The following is a 21734-nucleotide window of genomic DNA, read 5'->3' on the forward strand; positions in this document are numbered from 1 at the left end:
TAACCCAGTAGCCCTCGGGGGAGAGATTTGAGGCTGAGATGCACTTGCCCAGTGGAGGAGAGAGGCTCATACTATGCTATCAGCATGGAATGGGAAGAAGGACTACTCATTCTATGGGAGAGGGATAGTGCAGTTGGCCTACAAGCTTGACAGTCCTGTATCTGGCTGGGCCTCCCATTAATGCAAAAAAGGTTTTCCAGTTTGGGCTCAGAGGTTCCCTCTTTCCTTTGGCCTTGGTTTTTCTTTCAGGTGGGGGTGGGGTGGGTTGCAGAGCAGAGTTATGAAAGAACACTAGACTGGGAGTCAGGGGTCCTGGATTTGAGTCTCAGTTCTGCCAATTCTCATCTTTGACCTTCCATTTCCTCATCTATAAAAGGGGGACCATGAGACTCAAACTCACTACCTGTATGTTTATTTGTGAAGAAAGAACTTTGTGAACTGTGAAATCACAGATTTTTACTGTTTTCCTCAGTGGGCCTTCTGCATCTGATGTTTGTTTTAGGAACAGGGAACTCTTTATTCTTGAGAGTGGGGGAATCTTAAAATGCTGGTTTCTCCTTATTTGAAATCTGTCTCCCTTGAGGGATAGGGTTTATGTCTGAGTGTGTGTGGTGTGAGTCTTTGTGCATAAAGTAGGAACTGGAGATGGGAAGAGAGAAAGAAAGGACAGAGGTTGAGTCCCTCTTTGGCCTCCCAGTAAGCACATCCTTGATTCTGGAACTGGAAGCACTCACTTCCCCCACAGCAGCTGGTTGGTGCCACTCCTGATTCCTCCACTCGGAGATCCTACATTGTCCTAGCTCCAATTTGAGTTATGCCTGAAGCCCTGCAGATAATTTGCCTCAAGGGCATCAGGGAGTGACACAACCCCACCCTAATGCTTCCTCCCCTTCCTAGTGCTCACTGGTCCAGCTAAGGTCAAGTTTCATTTGTTTGATCCCCAGAATATTTTTTGAGTGTCTTCTATGAGCAAAGCATACTCTGGGGAGGGGACAGGGAGGCTGGTGAATGCTGCAGGGGGAGGGAATGCTGACCATTGAGTTCCCAGCACGGTTTTGGTGCTGAGCAAATTCATGTGGGGTCAGAGTTCCCCTGTTGCTAACCTGACTTTCTGAACAAGTCCAGAATCCAAAAGGGTCTAACTAATCTGGTTAAAGTTTAGGATGATTTCCATGTAGCAGAGACTCATTCTGGAATGAGAATCTGGGCTTGGGGGGGCTTTCCTCTTGCTCCTCATGAACTAACACTTACAAGGACTTCATTCCAAAGAAGACTTTAGAACTTGGAATAATAACTTGATATCAAATGCAAAATTTTGGAATTCTGGGAAAGTTCTAAGGTTTCTAAGGAGAAGCCCCATTACTCTGGGGACACTTACTTCTCTTCCATCTAAACCTCGTCTGTGTTCCCTTTAATGGTTCTCCTGTCAAACACACAGGGTCCTCGAGGTAAAAGATCTCTGTAGTTTTCTAAAATAGACAGGAAGGCCTCCAGGAGCACTGCCATAATGAAGAGTGTGCTGGGCCTGGAGTCAGAACAAACCTATTTGAATCCCTGCTCTCTCTGATTGACCAGCTTTGTGATTTTGGACAAGTCAATTATGGGGATGTATTGGGACAATAATATTTCTACTACGTGCCTCACAGGGCTGCTGTGAGGTAAGCAATCTGTAAGTACTACCAAAACATGAATTAGTGTCATCATTATTATTACAAAGAAGAGGAGGCAATGGTCTATAGCTGTGGGTGTTTTCCTGAAAAGCAAACTCAACTGTGTGGTTTAGATCATCCTCACAGACATAGACTTAGCTGGAACTTTGGAAGTTCTAGCTTTAGCTGTATGTGCTGAAAAAATCCAGGGCTGTTAGTCTATCCCAGGAGTTCTTAACTTTTTTTTTTTGTGACATGGACCTTTTTGGCAGTCTGGTGAAACCCACGGACCCCTTCTTGGTATCATGTTTTTAAATAATTGGAGGAAATGTTGAATTTAAATTAGAGGTTAGTGAAAATAAAGATGCATTTTCTCCCCATCCAGGCTCATAGACCTTCTGAAATCTACCCATGGATTCTTAAGGGTCCATGCAAAGCAGGTTAGGGACCCCTGGTCTAGTTTCCTATGGAGTACAGCCTTCATTATGGCATGGTTTATAAGGGGACACAAATCTAGATCTACTGTGGGTTAAACTTATATCCCACCAATTCTGCAGACCCAAAATCTGATAGAAGGCAGTGAGCTACTGTTAATCTTGTCCCATTCTAGTAACTTTAGAGAAGGGGTCCCTTCTATTTAGATGCATTGGAAAGAGCACCAGTTTCAGAATCAGGAGACCTGAGTTTGGGGCCTGTTTTAGACACCTCTTGTCGGCCTTCTTCCTAGGGCATCCTTAGCCATATTTTTAGGTAGAATTTTGACCAGGGATTTCCCTCTCTTCTGGTTCAGGATGATCCCACTGAAAGCTGATCTCACTGAATATCATGGATGGGGACTTGAAAGGGACCTAACTTTAAATGGGGCCTCCTGTATAAGCAACAGGAAAAACACACTTCTGCACTACAAGAGATTCAGGAAAGAAATCCTGCTACCTGGGATTCTGTTTGGTTGGGAAATGGAAAACTATGGTCTCTGAGAGAGAAAGTGAAAATTAGGGGTTTGAGAGGAAGAGTCTTTACATCAGCTCAGAAAGCTGAGGGCCTCAGAAAGGGGGTGCATTACAAGTTGTCTGGTCAAAAAATTCGGTTTGGTACTAGGGACCAAATAGGGCATTGGTCTGAAGGGTATGCTATGTTCTACAGTCCAAAGGGAGGAAAGAACAGTGGTACCTGGTACCCCAGCTCTCCCTCTCCCTATCCTCAAGCTGACCATTAGTGATATAAGTTCAGAGGAAGATTTAGACATTGAAGGTACCTTTAAACACAGAATATGAGAGATGGAAGGGACTTGTGAGGCCATCTAAACTGAGGCCCAGAAGCAGGAAGCCTTTTGTATAAGGTTAATAGGAGCCAGATTCAAAGCCAGGTCCTTTTGACTCTAGATACAGGTTTCTTTTTACTACCCCATGTCTCTTTGAGGGGGAAAGGCAAGGCATTTGGGGTTAAATGACTTGCCCAAGGTCACACAGCTAATTAGTGTCAAGTGTCTGAGGTTATATTTGAATTCAGGTCCTACTGCCTCCAGGGCTGGTGCTCTATTTAGTGTGCCACCTAGCTGCCCCTGTTCCATGTCTCTTTAATGAGACTTTGAGCATTGTGAGGGCAGAGAGCAAGATCTTTTCTTGTCTCCTACAATATCTCACACTGATGTAACAATATTTTTGAAAATATGAAATAGAGTATGACCAATTCCAAGAATATAAATTCTACCCCCTAACTTAGACCTTTGAATCAGAACTTGGAACCAAATAAAAAACTTTGGAATGGGGAGGTTCCAAAGCTTTGTTCTAAGTCATTGACACACTACTAACCTGAGTTTCCTTGATGTTACTTTAATAAGACTCTGACTGCCTTCCTTGGAAGGGAGACGACAACTTGGGCCTGTGTGTGTGTGTGTGTGTGTGTGTGTGTGTACAGTCATTTTATAATGGGACCGTTCCAAAAAACCAATCTTGGTTCATGCTGGCATTTGGGGAACTTTGGAAAAATTTCTCAAGCAAGTAGTGTCTGGGACTACAACCAAACTTTTATGGAGGTGCTTGTACGTAAAACTGAATGGCTCAATTCCTATGAGGAAAGGTTTTGGATGTTTCTGTGTTATACTGGTTCAATAGTTGTAGACTCAAAGGAAGTCAGAGTTAGAAGAGACTTTAGAACATAAAAATGTCAGTTAGACAATGTCAAAGCTGCAAGGGACTTCAGAACATAATGATTGTCATTGCTGAAAGGGAACTTGGAACACAGAACACAGAATGTCAGAGCAGGAGGGAACTTAACTTAGAACATAGAATACCAGAGCCGGAAGGAAGCTTATAGAGATAACTGAGTCAAATCCCCTTATTTTATAGAGGAAGAAACTGAGGCCCAGAGAGGGGAAGAGACACACTTTGAATCACCCAGGGAATTGGTGGCAGAAATTTGCTCTCCTGGTTTCTAGTGCAAGGACTCTTTCTACCACATTGTAACAGACGCTGCGTTTGACTCTTTTCGAATTGGTTTACCAGCATTTGTTGGGAAAGATCTTTGGTTCAGTTCACTACTCACCATGGAAACTGAAATTTAGCTATTGTTCCATTCAAGGTCCAGAATTATTAATGTGGCCCATTCCAGTTTCTCATTCACAGTTTGGTTTAAGAACCTACATATATACAGTATGCATCCACATTTAGTTTAGAGTATTACATATTAACTTTGATAGAAACCAGGCAAGAAAATTCTGATAGTCTGGAGATAATAAGAGGAGGGACAGAGAGAACTGACACGTGAGGACCTCCCCTCCCCCCTTTGTCATTGAGACATAGTGTGGCACACTATGGCTTAGAGTCAGAAGATCAGGTTCTCGTCCCAGTTCTCCTAGTAAATAAATAGCTTTGTGAATGTGGTCAAGTCACTGTGTCTTTCCAAGCCTCAGTTTCCTCATCCATAAAATATGGAAAATAACTTTCAAATCACATGCCTTATAGAGTTATTGTGAGTACAGCTCCTTATAAAGTGCTATAGAAACATGAGCTCTGATTTTAATCATTGCACAGAGAGAAGCCCTCTGCCCTGAGGGAGACTTGGAGAGATGCCCCTGGACAAGGTCAGAGGAAAAATTAGAGAAACCCCAAGATCTGGACAAGTGAAGGCTATGTAGATGTGTTTGCACTGTCTCTTTATCCATTTTGCTACATATCTAGGCAGCCTTCAAGGAAAGGAAGTTTAGATAGCACATCCTGGGAAGCAGTTTTCCTTTCCAGGTGTGGGTGAGGCAACTGGTCTTGAGTGATGTTTCTAGAAATAGGCCAGCGGAAGGCCTTCAGTCTGGAAACATGGATAATTTTCCATTTCATCTGGTAGGGTTGTAGGGCTGGGTAGTGAGACTACAGATTGGCTGAGAAGAGCCAATTTGGGGCTGAAAGGTACCTAAGAATGTAAAAGGTTGACTGAAATTTGAGTGGGAAGAGAATTTTGGATCCAAAAAGCCCTGGTAAATTCAGGATGTCTGGAATGGCAGTTTTGGTCAGGAAGGCCTTTCCAGATTCTCATGTTGGATAGATTGCATTTGATAGATCATACCTTCCTTCCTCCTTCCCTTCCACCTTCTCTTCCACTTTCAGTCCTTCCTTTTACTAGCCTTAAATAGGAACAACACAGAGACAGCTTAGTGAAATGACAGTTGGTAGACATTTCCACAGAGGAGTCAGACACCAAAACCTTGCATGGGATTTTCTGCGCCCCTTCCTAGGCACCCCCCCCCAACTCCCCTAGGAGCAACAAAAACCAAGGAAGGGAGGAATAAAATAAAAAGACCAGAAGAAATCAGATATAGAAATGACCATAAATAAGTCTCCTAATATATTATTCTGTAATACAAAAGAAGATATTTGACTCATTTTCCCTATTATAAATTTGCTAAAAATACATATATATATATATATATTTTATCTGAACAGAAAAATAGACTATTCTGAGATGCATGAAAGTCTTGTGACATTTCCATACATCAGATACTTAAAGGGCCAGCGCAAAGGTAAACACCGAGGTAATTCCAACTTTTGTACCTTTTCAGGAACTAATTAAAGCCATCTTCTCCCTGACTTCGGGTATCCCAAAACATTCTATGGTTGTGTGAGGTTAGTTTTGGTTTCCGTAGCACAAGGACTTGAGAGGCTATGAAACTTTGAAGAAGGGAAACCTCTAGTTTCACTTGGTCAATTCTGGCAGGGGGGCTATGGATGGCGGTTCCTCCTTCTCTCACTTGTTGGCCCCTTGAAGTCAGTGACCAGTGACCAAAGTGCTTCAGCACAGTGGTCCTGCTGTTCTGGGCCGGATTCCAGAGTTTTGTTATTTTCTCAAGTTCTTATTTAAGTGTCTTGGATAATGTGATGTGGGGGTTGGTGGCGAGAGAGAGAGAACCTGGCTTTAGTGACCTGGTTGGTGTTAAGTCTTAAATTACCCCCTGTTCATCCACTAGAAACTGTACCAGCCATAATTTCAGTCGAGACAGAAATATACAATAGATACAAATATTAACAGTACATTACAATTTTACAGAAGAGAATACTGTTTTGTTTTGCTCCTTATAAACAGGTACCTTATTAGCTGCAAGGGAAGAGAAGGCTTAAAATACCCATAGAATGTGTTGATAGTTCAAAGTTTGCATTGCCTGTGATTCCCAGAGGTTGGGCTGCACCAGTCAAAAGGGAATCTTTTTGTTTTCCTTCTTCTGAATTCTTAATTCCCTAACTCTTCTAGGAAAGTGGGAGTCACAGGAACAAATGTATCTTTTTTTTCTTCCTCCTTCTTTTGTGTCCCTTTTCCCCTTTAAGTGTGCTTAGATGAAATTCCTAAGAGAAAAAGGCACTGAGAAATCTACTGCCCAGAAGTACTGTTCTTCTTTGTTCAAAGCTTAAAAGTTCAAGAAACCATCTCCTCCCAGGGTTAGCACTCCACCTACAACTGTCCACAGTTTTGTTTCTGGAGTGTGGCACTGGGGTGGCCAGCTGGCCAGTATTTGACTGGCTTGACCAGAGTTTTGTCACAGAATCCAGTTGTTGATTTGGGATCCATGAGTGGATTAAAATGAATTAATCATTGGGATATGCCATCATTTCAAAAAATTATATGGGGATTGGTGATGGGAATGACATGTGGATGCTCTCATTGATGTGATGTGTTTTGAAAAAAATTTTTGATTTTATTGTTCCTGAACTGTAGTGAGGTGGCCTCAAAGTTGCCCACACTTGTTCCCTTAGAAATGAGTGGTGAAGTTTGGGTCTATTCTCTGATGGGATTCCAGCTGACAGGTGAGTTTTACTGAATTGATTGCCCAAAGAGGAGGGAACCCTGGGATCTCCTCTACCCATCTCTGCCCACCTCTACTCATAGCTGTACAAACCACCGCCTGTGGTGTTGTATTTTTCTTCTATTTGCTTTTTGTTAGCTCCAGGAGAAAAATATGATGGGAATTTTTGAATTGATTTCTTCTTGAGATACCTGTGGGATTGGAGGGGGGAGGGGAGGAAGGGGAGGACTCTATGGATCCAAATGAGTGCTTTTTCTCTACCAAGGACGTTTGAGTCTCACAGTTTAGTAACACCTAAGTAGATTTCCCAGTGTATATGTACATATGTGTACCTATGTACAGGGCTGCATGTGCACGCACATAACATCCACATATTTAAAAAATTTGGATTCGTCATGTTTTTATTTGGAACTGGGCGCACGGTAAGAGCTACATTTCCCATAATACATACACACAAAAGTGAAAAATAAAAAAAGAAATCAAAACATTCTTCAAGCATAGTATATGCTGGGTCTCCGTGATTCTGTTTCTATAAGAAATCTATAGGGTTTTGGCTCTGATGCCACAAAAGGTAGGTTTTTAAGGATACTTCTGAATTCATCCTTCAAAAGTGACTCAAAATGCTACTTTAAAGTGAGACGAAATAGGCGAGCTAAGGGTTGAGTCCTAAGTGACCACACAAGGCAGACAGGGCCTTTGGTTACAAGGAGAGTTGCACCAATTGATTTCAGTTTTAAAAACCAAACCAAAACATGACATGTTACTGATTTAGATACCTCTTGCCAACATCACCTGCAAATAAGATGCATCAATTTAAAGTAGGGTTGGTGAGTTCCCTTGGTATATGGCTATATTTAAATGTGTTCACTTTCCTGATATGTAAAATATGCAATGTCATTTTTTTAAAACATAATAGATTAGCATCAGCTCTAAAAATTTCTCAATTGGAAATCACTACTATTTACTTTTTATATATATATAATATATGTAAAAAAAAAGCTATTTTTTTCCCTGAATTTTCACATTTGTGCTGATGACAGACATGAATGGCGACCCAAACAAAGAGAAGATGCTAAGAACGGCGGACGTTGTGTTGGACTACCTCCCATTGGTTCCCACAGGCAGATAGGCCACCCCAGGCAGCATGCCAGAGAAAGCCCCCTTGGTGGATAGTTGCCATGGAGTGTGCTATTCTCCCAGGCCGACACAAGGATCCCGGGAATATTTTGCAGCAATTCCTCTAAGTACACTTTTGCATTTGCTGCACACGCACTGTGAATAGACCTTGGCAAGTCCTTCCAGTTGCTACTTTTCTCTGTCACCTGGCCCAGGACAGAGCCCACCCCGGGGCCCACCCTGACTCAGTGAGAATTCATCTCCCCCAGCATGCTGAGGTGGGAGGAGAGCCAGGTGTATATGCAGCATAGAAGTCATTGTACTAAGGACGGGACAACCAACCATGGAGTTACAACCACAACCACTGACAATGTACACGTGTACTTATTGCTGTTGTCTGTACGGGCTGCCCTGGCCATCACCGGTTGCAGGAATATGAGAGCACAGCATCATGTACAGACAGTTACACCGAAAACAAACCCACGACTAGTTTACAAGAAAGGAACAGAGACACCTGACTCCAGACTCTTGACTGTCTTCCTCAGCGGTGCAGGCATGGTGTCCCTTGGACAGGTAGACTTGATCGTTAACTGCCCAGGTCACCTACACTGTCACAGGGAGTTTAGAAGCCTTTTCTCGTAAGACTCATGGGGATCAACAGGTTAGCTTCGTGGGGCTGGGGGTGGGGAAGGTGAGCCCACAGACACAGACACGACACAGAGCGGTAACAGCGCACAGGTCACATGGCCAACTGTGGCCAGTGACCAATGTCTTAATGACAACCTTGCCAGTCACAACAGGTGGCCCCCGTGGAAATAGTGCTTGTTTTAAAGTGCTAGATGTTTATGCTGTCCTTGGTAGATCCCACCTTTGACAGACCATAAAGTGCTTTTGTTTATAGCATTTTTTTTAGTGTGAATATCACAGAAACACAAATCCCTTTATAGTTGCTATAACCTGTCATGGAAAGATGTATTGAAGAGCCTAAACTGGGTGTTGCAAGTGGGTCTCGGTTTCCTTTTGAATTTTGAAGTTTTTTTCCTTTTTTAAACCAATTCGGTTTTGTTGTGGCTCACTCTTGGTCTCTGATTACGGTATTTCTTTTGCATATCTAACACTTGCATATCTTTTGATTCTATGCTAGTTAAATCTCCAAAAATATTTTCATTTTCTCCCACAACATTCTATTGGTGCCCGAGTTCATTGCATTGGGTAAATATCAGAGTTACCAACCCCTCCCCAGGAGGTAAGGAGTCAATTTCAATAGATACAAGTGGTGCAACTCACCCTGCTTTGACCTCAAAACAAAAGCTCCGGTTTCTACAGAACACTGAAGTTAGAAGAAGGGTCTGCAATAAGTTTTTCAGGCCAGAATCTTGGCTTGTACAAGCGCTCACATTTCCATGATGTAAGCATCCCCTGCTACCTTGAAACACTGTCTCCATCCAGGAGACAGAAGACTGGTGTGCCCAATGGTTGTGAAGCAGGACCCCAGACTGCACTTGTCCTCCCCCTTCCTTCCTTTCCCATAGCTTTGCTCCTTTACCCTGCTCTGTTCTTCCCTGGGAGGGATGTAGACATCCCCATCCAGGGCTTGAACACTGAGGTTGGAGTGTCCCAAGGATGGGGGAAGAGGAGAGTGTGTGGGAGGGAGGAGGGAGCAGGGGCTGCTGTGAACATTGTTTCCAGCCCTTCTGAAGAAGGATGGTAACAGGAGAGATCCAAGGAGATACTGTTGCCTGGCCAACCTCACTCTGATGGGTGGTTTTGTGGACTGGGAAGTACCTTAGATGATCCTTCCACATCAGGACTTGTGTGGCTGCTCTGGGCATTTCCCCGGATATACTTCATTCTGTATTTTATTTAGAAACAAGTAGCTTGTTTCATTTGTAAAGTTCATGCAGAAAAGCTCAGTGGTGGGGGAGCAGACAGCATCCCTGGGAACGTGCCGACAGGTCTCCTTGTCTGGGGCTTTTCAGATGCTTGGATCCTTTGTGCTTCCCTGGCCTCCGCCCCCTGGCAGCACATGCACCTCTGGGGATATGTGATTATCTAGTTTGCCCTTTTCTTGACTTCTCTGGTTCTTTCCAGTCAATGCTTCCATGGAATAAACACAGTTCTGCCCTAGAAACTTGGGAGAGGTGGGTAAGGGGGAAAGCTCCTGGCGGCTCTTGTCCGTCCTGTGCACACTGTCTCTTTGCCTGAGGAACCCACTGTTGGTGATGCTGTACTTGGGACTGGTGTTGCTGTGAAGGCTCTTCGGGGGGCTGGAGTCCACGCTATAGAGCAGCTGTCCTTCATCATCAGTGTCTGCATCGATGTACTGGTGGATACTGGCATCATGGAAGTTGAATGCTATTGCTGCATGCTTCTCAGGGGATTTGGGGGGTGTCCTGGCACTTGCTGTGGTGTAGATAGAGGACTCTGGGCTCAGCAAGGACCGATCTGGGAGCATAGCACTCTCCAGGCCAGTGATGGTGGCACCACCCCGGTTTCTGAGAGGATCTGGATATATCCCCAGGATGCTGCCCATAGGTAAGGGTGAACCTTGGTCCCCTTCCATGAAGTTGACTTTCAGTGACCGGAGTTTCAAGGGATTATTTGTCTTCATGGAACTTTTGGGACTCTCAATAAAGAAGCTGGAGCGTTGGCTGCCATCTGGGGTCGGGTTGGAGTCTGACAACCTGCTCCCACCAGAGTCTGGAGGGCCCCGCCAGCTGAGTTCCTGGGCCACAGGGCCACTTGTCTTGCTAGAGAGGGATGCCAGTGGGCTGTGGGAGAACCTGCTGGATTCTGGAAAGTCCGTTGCGCAGCTGATGAAGCTATCGATGCTGGACATGCTGCGCATGTCAATCACCCCTTCTGTGCGTGCGGGCAGGAGGGGCACCACAGGACCTGGGATGCTGTCCATTTCGAGTTCTTCCTTGTGTTTGCCCTGCTGAGCTGACTCCTTGGTGTTGAGGTTTGGCTGAGACTGAGTCTTGGCCATCTTATTGTACATGTCTTCTAGTTGCTGAACATTCAGGTGCTGGGGGCTGCAGGATGATCTGGCCTTCTCTGGAGACCCCTGCTCTTTTGTTTCAAAGGACTTACTAGAGCTAGTTTCAGACAGAGTTCTCTTTGTCCACTTCCACTTGCTAGGAGACAAGTGGTTATCTTGGACTTTGTCCTTCTTCCCAAGGGTCTCCCCATTCTTTTCCACCACAATGTCCATCATTTCTATACTTCGGGCAAAAGCATCTTTCATATTCATGGAAACAATACTACCATTTCTCTTGGCTCTCTCCAGGGCTTCCCGGCGCTTGATGGCTTTCTCTTGTCTCTTCTGCTCCTTGTAGAACTCAGAGAAGTTGTTGACGATGATGGGGATGGGAAGAGCAATCACCAGGACTCCCGCAATGCAGCACAACCCCCCTACGATCTTACCCAAGAGGGTTTTGGGGTAGATGTCTCCATAACCTACGGTGGTCATGGTGATTGTAGCCCACCAGAAAGAAGCTGGGATGCTTTTGAACTTGGTGTCATCCTCATCCTTCTCAGCAAAGAAAACCAGGCTGGAGAAGATCATGATGCCCATGGCTAGGAAGAGAATGAGTAAGCCAAGCTCATTGTAGCTCCGCCTGAGGGTGAACCCCAAAGACTGCAGGCCGGTTGAATGCCGGGCAAGTTTGAGAATCCTCAGGATTCTCATGATTCTGAAGATTTGCACAACCCGGCGCACGTTTTGAAACTGTAGCACGCTCTTGTTGGACTCGGTTAGGAATATGGTGACGTAGTAGGGCAAAATGGCCAGCAAGTCAATCGCATTGAGGGGGCCCTTGAAGAACTTCCACTTCTTCGGGGAGGACAGGAATCGCAGGAGGTACTCCATTGTGAACCAGGCAATGCACACAGCCTCCACATGGGCTAGCTGGGGGTTATCAGTGCTCTGTCCAAACTCATCAAGGCTCTGAAGCTCAGGAAGCGTATTGAGCGACAAGGCGATGGTCGAGAGGACAATGAACATGATGGAGATAATGGCCAGGATCTGTGAAGAGAAGAGAGCTGGTTTAGTTCATGATAAAAATAACAAGGTAATTATTTTATACTTTTATATTTGTATTGAGAGGCAATGTGATAAAGCAGGAGATCATAAGAATAGCTAGAATTTATACAGAATTTTAAGGTTTTCAAGGTGCTTTACATATATTATCTCATTCAATCATCACAACAATTCTGTAAGGTAGGTGCTATTCACACTTAACAGATGAAGAAACTGAGTCTGAGAGAGGTTAAATGACTTGCATACTATCACATAGATCTTAGGTCTCCCGACTCTCTCTCTAGCTGGAGGCAGCTAGATGTGCAGTGGAGAGGGTGCTGGTTCTAGAATCAGGAAGACCTGAGTTTGAATCCAGTCTCAAGTCACTTGACTTCTTGCCTTAATCCATTGGAGAAGGGATTGGCAAACCACTCTAGTATCTTTGTCAAGAAAATACCACAGATAGTATGGTCTGTAGGATCCAACATGACTGAACAGCTCCTCACCATCCAAGGCCATGATCTATCCTATACCAGAGATCTGACCTCCAATCCAGGGAGAGTCAGACAAGAATTCTGCTTTTGACACATACTGGCTGTATGATCCAGCCAAGTCACTTAATCTCTCTTGACTCTCAATTTCAGAGGAGGTGCTGCCTGGTATTAGTGGAGGGAATTTGCTCACCCCAGCTCATCATACCAATCAGATCACAGGCCTAGTCCCTGTCCCTAGGAACTAAATCTTTGTATCTCACTTCATGATCTTCAGGTTACTTTCACTTTAGAAAGCAGGTGTGGTATAGGGAAAAGAACCCTAGACTTGGAATTAGGAATTTTAATTTGTAATTGAGTTCTGAGTTTTACTATCTGCTTGACTAGAAGGAATAAAATTCCTATTCTGTAAAATGGAAACAACAGTGTATTCACTTACCTCATAGAGTGAAGAGAGAGAGGGTTTTTTAAACCTTAAAGTGCTATGGAAATGTGAGCTATCATTACTATGACTGGATTTACAAAATGCTAGAACAGGAAATAACAGGGGTATCACGAGCTCAAAGCATTTTGCAAACCTTAAAGTGCTATATAAATGCCAGTTATTTATTATTATTGATGTCGTTATTGTCACTACTACTGTCAGCCTTGAGTTACCAAGACTCCAGGCAAGTGATGACTTCATTCTCTGAGCCTTCTCCCAGGCTCCTGCTGAGCTGAAGCAGCTTTTCTAGAGGTATCTAGGGGTGTGCTGGTAAATGTTTAACAATCAAGTTCTCAAAAAAAAAAAAAAAGGTTGCAATCCACTTTTAAGTTTATTCTACATTGTTAACACTAAGGTCTAGAAATCAACAAAACAACAATTCAAGCCCCGAATTGCAGTTATTGCCAATTTTGGAGGTTTAAATGCTCATGGAAAATTTAACAATGGGCTTTGTAAGCTGGTTAGAGCTAGCTCCAGCACCCTGCTGGCTGGAAGCTACCCTTAGAATACAGTATATCAGAACCCAGAACACATAGAAAAATTAGCACACAGGACACAAGATATTAGAGCTGAAAAGAATGTTAGAGAGCCACTTGTCAACCTACTCATTTTACTGAGTAATAAACTGAGGCCCAGAGAAGAGGAGGTGACTTGTCCCAGAGACACATATTAAGCTAGTAGCAGCTTTGGGACTAGATCTCAGGTGTTCTGACTACTGGTCCAATGTCTTTCCATTTATGACACTCCTACCATATATAGTACTATAAATTCCACTGGACAGATGGAGAAGTTGTAGTGTAGTGAGAACGCCGGATTTGAACCTAGGTTCAAATCTCAACTCTGTAGTTTGCTACCTGTGTGACTCTGGTCACTTCACCTTTTAAATTCTCTTTTCTCATAGGCAAAATATCAGAGTTGAACTCTCTCCCTAGGCCTTCTTCCAGGTCTGACATTTTGTTTTCTATCCTAGGCCTTCTTCCAGGTCTGACATTTTGTTTTCTATGATCCTAACTATACACAGACACAACTAAATATTATATTATATGTGTTATATGTATATGTGCTGATATATAGGTATGTGTATATATACATGTTAAGTATATGTATACACATGTGTATGCACACACGTATACACACATGTTGTTAAACATGTACCAGCAGCCCTGAGTCTGTGTATATGCACGTATGTGCACATTTATATGTATGTGCATGTTACAACAGGGGATAATGCAAACACATCACTAGGAGAGTGCTTCTTGGAGTTTTGATACATACACTATATTTTCAACCTTCAGAAAACCCAGGCCTTATCAAAGTGTGTGGAATACTCATAATTGGTGTGTTGCAAAGGCAGACATATAAATTATGCACCAGCTATTGTCTGTTTAACCTTGGCTGGTTGTTTAGGTGGCTTTCCCCTTTGCACCTGGGAATGTGCCCTTGCAGAGGACAGGAAAGAAATATCTTCCTCATAGGAAGAAGAGAAAATTGTCTCCCTTCTTTCTGTATTCTCCCAAAATGGTATAAGGGAACCTCAGGTGGGAGAAGGCAGCATGTCGTATCAATCAATCAGTCAATCAACAAGCATTTATAAGGCACCTACTGTGTGTCAAGTACTATGCTGGACATGTGGTATACAAAGACAATTGTTTTGTTTTTTAATAATACCATTCCTGCCTTTAAGGACCTTATGTTCTACCATAGAACCACATGTTCTACCTTCTCTACCAGGAGAAGCAACATGTACATATATAAGAAGATAAAGAATAAATGCAAAATAGTTACCAATAAAAAATAAAAAGAGCCCTGGACTCAAGAATCAGGGCTGGATTTGAGTGATGCCCTAACTGATGGTGTGACTTTGGGCAATATGTGCATCTCATCTCTGGCCTTTTAATTTCTCCATTTAATTATAAAATAAAAATAATATCTAGCATTTATATACTAGCTATTAGCTCACATTTATATAATACCTACTGTATGCCAGGCATTATGCTTTACAAATGTTGTCTCATTTGATCCTCACAAACAATCTGGAGAGGTAGGTATTCTCATTTTTATCACCCCCATTTTACAGTTGAGGAGATTGAGACAGACAGAGGTGAATTGACTTGCCTAGGGTCACACAACTAAGCAGTATCTCATCTCTGACTCCAGGCTAAGGACTGTAACCACTGAACCACCTGGCTTTCTCTTGTAAAATGAGGTGCTTGGACTAGATGGTCTATAAAGTCCCTTCCATTTCTAACTTTTATCTTGTATTTTTCTACTTCTTATGTTTATCTGAACAGATAAAGGCTTCTGAAGTAGGGACCCCAACTTCTATCTCCCCTCATTTCTGTGCTCCCACATCCCATAAACCTGCCTCTCTCAGCCTTCAGTAAACACAAGGTCATAGACTTTCAGATGTGGAAAAGATCTTAAATTAATTTTTTAAATAATAAAAAAATGAATTTTTTTTTAAAAGAAGAAAAGATCTTAGATTTCTTTAAATCTTTAAATTTCATCTGACCTCTAACCTGAGTGATACAAAAATTCCAGGGGCTCCAGCATCCTTGTCATATATGGTCATTCAACTTCTGCCTTAAGACTTGCAGTGCTGGTGAGCTCACTACCTCTCAAAGCAGCTGTCTCTATTGCTGGACAGCTCAAACTGTTGGGAAGTGTTTGCTAAAACGGAATTGAAATCTCTCTTCCTGTAACTTCCACCTATTAGCTGACTAGGTGGTGCAGTGCATATAGTGTGAGGAAGTCAGGAGTCAGGAAGACTTAAGTTCAAATCTGCCCTCAGATACTTCTTAGCTATGTGACCCTGGGGAAATCAGTTTGCTTCTGTCTGCCTCAGTTTCCCCAACTGTAAAAACAGGGATGATAAATGATAGCACCTACCTTCCGGGGTTGTTGTAAGGATCAGATGAGATTATTATAAAGTGCATGGTGTTTGGCACATAGTGGTACATAAAATAAATTATTATTAGTCCTGTTAGTTTTGCTCTCTGGGTCAAAACAAGTCTCATCTCTCTTCCCCATGACAGGCCTTCAGAAACTGAAGACACCGTTCACGTACACATTGAATCTCCTCTACTGTAGGCTAAATGCCCCAGTTTTCTCAACTGTTTCCTCACAGAACATGATTTTGAGTGCCCTACCACTCTCCTCTATACACCCCAGCTTTTCTAAGTCCTTCCTATGCCCACATGCCCACAACTGGACAGAATGCCTCAGGTGGGATTTGATCACCTCCTGTCCCCTTGTTCTGAACGTTCTACCCCAGATGGGGCCTGACAAGACAGCATATTCCAGATGTGATCTCAGAGACAGTGGAGCGGGAGCCATGTTTTCTCATTCTTTTATATCCCCAGTGCTTAGCACAATGCCTGGAACGTAGTAGGAGCTTAATAAATGCTTATCAACTGACTAATTGTAGATTGCTGGGTTTAGAGTCTCAGGATCTGGGCTTGATTTCTATGATTTAGCTGTAAGTCACTTCCCCTTTCAGGGTCTTAATTTTTACCTCAGATAATACTTGTACTACCTACTTTAGGGAAAATGTGTAGAAGAAAGCATTGTTTCAACTGTATTAAACTTTTATAGACATGTGTTCTGTGATCATTATTATAGAAACCAAGAACATTCTACCACGGTCTCTTCCCCTTTCACTAGAGGAAGGACTTTTTCAGGAAATGCCCTAGAACAAATCCTCGGACCTTAGTGGGAGGAGACCTTAGTTGACCCCTGGGAATGAACGGGACTGCTTGGTGTACTCAGCCCTACTCTTACAGAATTGAGAGCTGGGAGGAGGTCTTTGTACAATTGTGACTGCACAGGATAAGAGAACAAGTGCTAGAAAGGGTGTTGGAGGTCATTTTGCCCAATCACCTCATTTTACAGATGTGGAAATTAAGACCACAGAGATGAGATTCAAACTTTCTCTCCAGAATGGATTCTCTTTCCATTGTACCAGGTCTTGTGACCTTGGAGAAGTCATTGAATTTCACAGAGAAGGAAAGTGAGTCCTAGAGAGAGACAAAGTCACAAGCCAAAATAAATGCCAGATATGGATACAGATCTTGGGACTCTTTCTATTACACCTCAATGCTTCCTCTGAGGCTTCCAAGATGTCCACAGGTCCATCTAGAGGGGGTGTTTAGCTCACTGTCACTGAGATCAGATGTAGGAGGGGGATTGGATACCCAGGACTTTGGGTCTTGGTGTCTTTGTAGGACATTCTTTAAGACTCGTGATCCTTTTCTGGAATTGGTTCCCTTTAGGAACACAGAGAATACTGTGGAAAGCAGGTGAAGGCTGAGCACGGTGGCACATGCCTGTAATTTCAGCTCCTGGAGAGCATGAGGCTTGTGAGTTCTGAGTTGTGGTGGGTTAAGCTGATTGGGGGATGATCCAGAATACACATTTCCCATAAAGAGTCCAGAAGCAATATGTTGAACCAGAGCCATGGGGCCACTAGGTTGCCTAAAGAGAGGTGATCCAGCCTAGGTCAGGAATGGAGCAGGTCAAAGGCCCAGTACCAATCAGGAGTACAATAGGGTCTGTGAATAGTCCATGCATTTCTAGCGAGGGAGAGAAGGAAGAAGAAAGAAAGAAGGAAAAAGAGATAGAGAGAAACAAAGAAAGAAAAGAAAGGAGGAAAGAAAAGAAGATGAAATAAAAGAAAAAAGGAAGAAAGCAAAGAGAGGGAAAGAAAGGAAGACAGAAAGGAATGAAGACAGAAAAAAAAAGAATGAGGAAAGAAAGAAAAGAAAGCAGTTTTAGCTGTCTGAGGATTACCACTACTGACCCAGGCCCTAAAGCAATCACCTCTTTCCAGTTTTCCTCTAATCAGAGCCACCAACTGTGAAATGGTCCAGCTATTCTAGAAAACAATTTTGAATTATTTGAGAAAAATGTCTAAACTGTTCATATTCTTTGACCCTGAGATCCCCACTATGGCAGATGGTATGTTAGTATTTACAAAGAGTTCAAAGACAGAAAGGTCCTATGTATAGCTTGGTATGTATGTATGCATGTATATACACACATATACGTATATGTGTGTTGACATATACATGCACTTATTATATATATACATTATATATATTGTGTTATACACACACACCATATACACATATGCTAAGATATTTGTAGTAATTTTTGTAGTAGCAAAATCATTGGAAAAAAGTGGATGCCTGTTTCCTGGGAAATGGCTGAATGAACTGTGATATTATGAATATAATAGAGTTTTGTTGGGCAGTAAGAAATGAGTAATATAAGGAATTTTGGAGAGACATGGGAAGACTTGTGTGATCTGATGCAGAGTGAAGTGAGCAGAACCAGGAAGACAGTCTACACAATGAATACCATAATATGAAAGAATGATAACATAAAGCTGACCATTTGGTCATTATAGCAAGCAATCTTGGCTTTAGGAAAGAGATGAGTACATGCACTTCCTTCCTTTCATTGGAGAGGTGGGGGAGGGGAGTTTTTGGCTGTGGAATGCTGCATATATTTCAGACATAGTACATGGATTTTGCTTCAATGTTTTTGTCGTTTATAAAGGAGGGCTCAGTAACAGAAGGGGAAGGAAAGCAGCATAACAAAATTACCGTGAAGTCGAAATAAAAGGCATCAAAAAAACTAAAAAAATAAAACAAATGAGATGAGAGTCACCAATTTAATTCACAGATTTAGATTTGGAAGAGATGTTAGGAATCATGTAGGCTAACTCCTCCATTTTACAGTTGAAGAAACCAAGGTCATGAGAAGTTAAATGACTCACTCTAAGTCACTCAGGTGGTAAGTGGCAAAGCTGAGATTCAAACCCCCGTCTTGACTCCAAATCTAGGAGTCTTTCTACAGCACTAATGTTTCTCTTTTCCCTTTATGGAGTCACTGGATCTCAGTGCCAGGAGGGAGCTCACAGGTACCCAATTAGTTCCTGACAGGCAGTCATACAGCCTCTTTCTAGAGACCTCTGCTTAGTGGGATCCCATTACCTTCTGTGGCAACCTGCACTCTTTTGGATCACTCTAATGATTAGGATGCTTTTCCTTATGTTGAACTAAACTTTGAAAATTTATTAAGCATTTACTGTGCTCACAGCCCTGTGCTAGACCATTGAGAAAACAGAACGTTAGGTAATATACACATTTCCTACTTTCTTGGAGCTTAGAGTCTAGCAGGACCAATTAAGAGTCTATAGAATGATTTTCCTATTGCCCTCTTTCTCTCTCAGTCCCACCCACAGGGCCTTCCACATAGAAGTTGTTCAGTCAATGCTGTTTTCTGAGTTGTTTTGTAAAGAACATGGGGAACCAAGCTGGTGATTTAGCTTTTCTTAGAGTCTGTCTGATGGGAGTTTTACTATGAAAGAGGTGATTGGGGGAAGCTGCCATATTGTGTTAGCAGCTCTTCTTTGGAGGGAAGATGGCATAGGGGCAAGGAGAAGGGTAGAAGGATAAATATGTGTCTTTTGAAAGTGAAATTAGCATTGGAAAATAGAAAGAACACTAGACGTGGAATCAGGGGATCTGGGTTTGAATCCTGCCTGTAGCTTTCTAGTTCTATGACCTTAAGAAATTGACTTAACTTTTCTAGGCATCAGTTTCCTTCTCTGTAAAATTAGGGGGGATTTGACTAGATGGTCTGTAAGGACCCCTTCTAGCTCTAAATTCTATGATTAAGGAGACAGTGTTCTCCGGGTTCTCCTCCAGCTTCAAGCCCAGAAAAGACCTATCCCTGGTTAAATTTCCAGAAGTTTTTTTTTTCACTTGGAAAAAATAATCAATAATAATAGGGATAGGAACTGTGATCTCATAGATATAAGGAGGAGAAAATTCCCTCTATCAATGCAAGTTGACAACCCCTCTGTAACTTAGAGTCATAGAGAGCTGCTTCTAGGATTAAGAAGTTAAGTGACTTGCTGGTATCTGTCAGAGGGAGGTCCCGAACCCTGCCCTCCTTCTGAGGCCAGCTTTCTAGACACCTCCCTAAAGTTGTCCATGACAACCCTGTGAATCAGGTAACACAAGGATTATACCTATTTGATAGGTGAGAAATCGCAGAGATGAAATGATTTACCCAGGGTCATATAGCTACTAAGTGTGGAGCTGAGAGTTAGACCCAGATCTATCTACCCACAAGCATTTATTAGGTGCTCATTGCATGCCACATATTGTACTTGGCAAAAATGAAACTGTTCCTGTCCTCAGGGAGCTTATATTCCCGACTTTAAGTATGATAGTATTCTTTCCACTGCATTATGCTGTCTCCAGAAAAAATTGATATGCCCTTTTCCCTCCCTGCCCTTTCTTTTAGAATACAGGAGCTGTCTGGCTATTTCCAGAGCATCCGGTTGTTTCTATTTCCAACTACTCAGGTGTCCCTGGCCTCTGGGGAATTAGTGTTCCCCAGTTTTAATCAGATGAATCATGGGAGCCAATCTGGTTATGGGGATTAGGGGCAGCCTGTTGGCCTCATGGGATTTTATTACACTCTTCCAACTTTCAGGTGGGAGGGAGCTGACTCGTGGGGGCAATGAAAGGGGAGACCTGGGGTCATTTGGATTCAGTTCGGTTCTGAAAACAGCTCCCAGTTCCAAAGAGATCAATGGGAAATTATAGCCAAATGTCTTCTGTTTTCAGAGACATTAGGAGGCCAAGGCTAAGGAAGGGAGGATTTGGGGGGAGGAGAGGGAAAGGGAAAATAGAAGGAAAGGAAGGGGATTGGGTGTAGGGAGTAGGCAGGACATGGCCTCCAGACACTAGGGAGTACCATAATCATCATCTTTGGCGGTTAGTCTTTGTGGTTCTATCTGGGTAGATGATTGATGAAGGAGAGAAAATGTGATGAGATTGGGTTGAGTTTGGGGGGATCCCATTAGCTATGCATCAGAAACTGCCTGGATGTTGCCTTGGGAGGTTATTGTGTGAGCTATAAAATAGCACTGGGGGTAGCAAGACAGAGCTCTGGGTTTCAGTCACTGCTCAGCCCCTTGTCTCACTATGAGGCAGCATGGTTCAGTGAGAAGAGCTCCAGCCTGGGCATCAGGAAATCTCATTTCTAGTCCCAGACTCAATACTAATTTATTGCTTGACCTAAAGCTAATCACTTCTTTCTCCAGGCTTTATTTTTCTCATCTGTAAAGTGAAGGGGTCTATGGAGGGGTCTGTCTGTGAATAGATCTCAGGGAGTTGGTGAATATGTTTTTAAAAATTATTTTGCATTTTTGTATTTTATTTCACTGCATATTTTACTGTACTTTGTCTTTTATAGTATTTTAAAATTAATATTGACTTTATTTTGTACTATATTTTAATAAGTTGTTTCTTTTGTTATCCTATGAATTTTACTTTATGCTTTTAAAAACATTCTTCTATAAAAGGGTATAGAGCCATCACCAGACTGCTGAATGGTTGCTCAGTTAATGTTAGCCTGGCCAAATGAGTTTTAAGTTCCCTCCCAGCTCTGGCCAGCCTTCTCTGTTCCAAGGGCCCCCCCCTAGCTCTGGCCAGCCTTCTCTGTTCCAAGGGCCCCCCCTAGCTCTGGCCAGCCTTTTCTGTTCCAAGGGCCCCCCAGCTCTGGCCAGCCTTCTCTGTTCCAAAGGCCCCCCAGCTCTGGCCAGCCTTCTCTGTTCCAAAGGCCCCCCAGCTCTGGCCAGCCTTCTCTGTTCCAAGGGCCCCCCAGC

The 21734-nt window shown here is 43.0% G+C and overlaps 2 protein-coding genes across 2 annotated transcripts in view; both read right to left on the reverse strand.

The window, feature by feature from the left end:
• The window catches only part of ZNFX1 (zinc finger NFX1-type containing 1), a 474364-nt gene that overhangs the window by 123158 nt on the left and 329472 nt on the right, over window positions 1-21734 (reverse strand). The window lies entirely within an intron of this gene.
• Window positions 7311-21734, reverse strand: part of KCNB1 (potassium voltage-gated channel subfamily B member 1) — a 124693-nt gene continuing 110269 nt past the window's right edge. Inside the window, exon 2 of the mRNA XM_069072383.1 lies at window positions 7311-12079. Within this exon, the coding sequence (XP_068928484.1) occupies window positions 10028-12079 (2052 nt within the window). The 3' untranslated portion in view covers window positions 7311-10027. The remainder of the gene's footprint in view (window positions 12080-21734) is intronic.

The sequence above is a fragment of the Petaurus breviceps genome, unplaced genomic scaffold, assembly GCF_028583685.1.
Source record: "Petaurus breviceps papuanus isolate PSGF00001 unplaced genomic scaffold, PetGlider_PUasm1.0 90847, whole genome shotgun sequence".
Taxonomy (NCBI): Eukaryota; Metazoa; Chordata; class Mammalia; order Diprotodontia; family Petauridae; genus Petaurus; species Petaurus breviceps.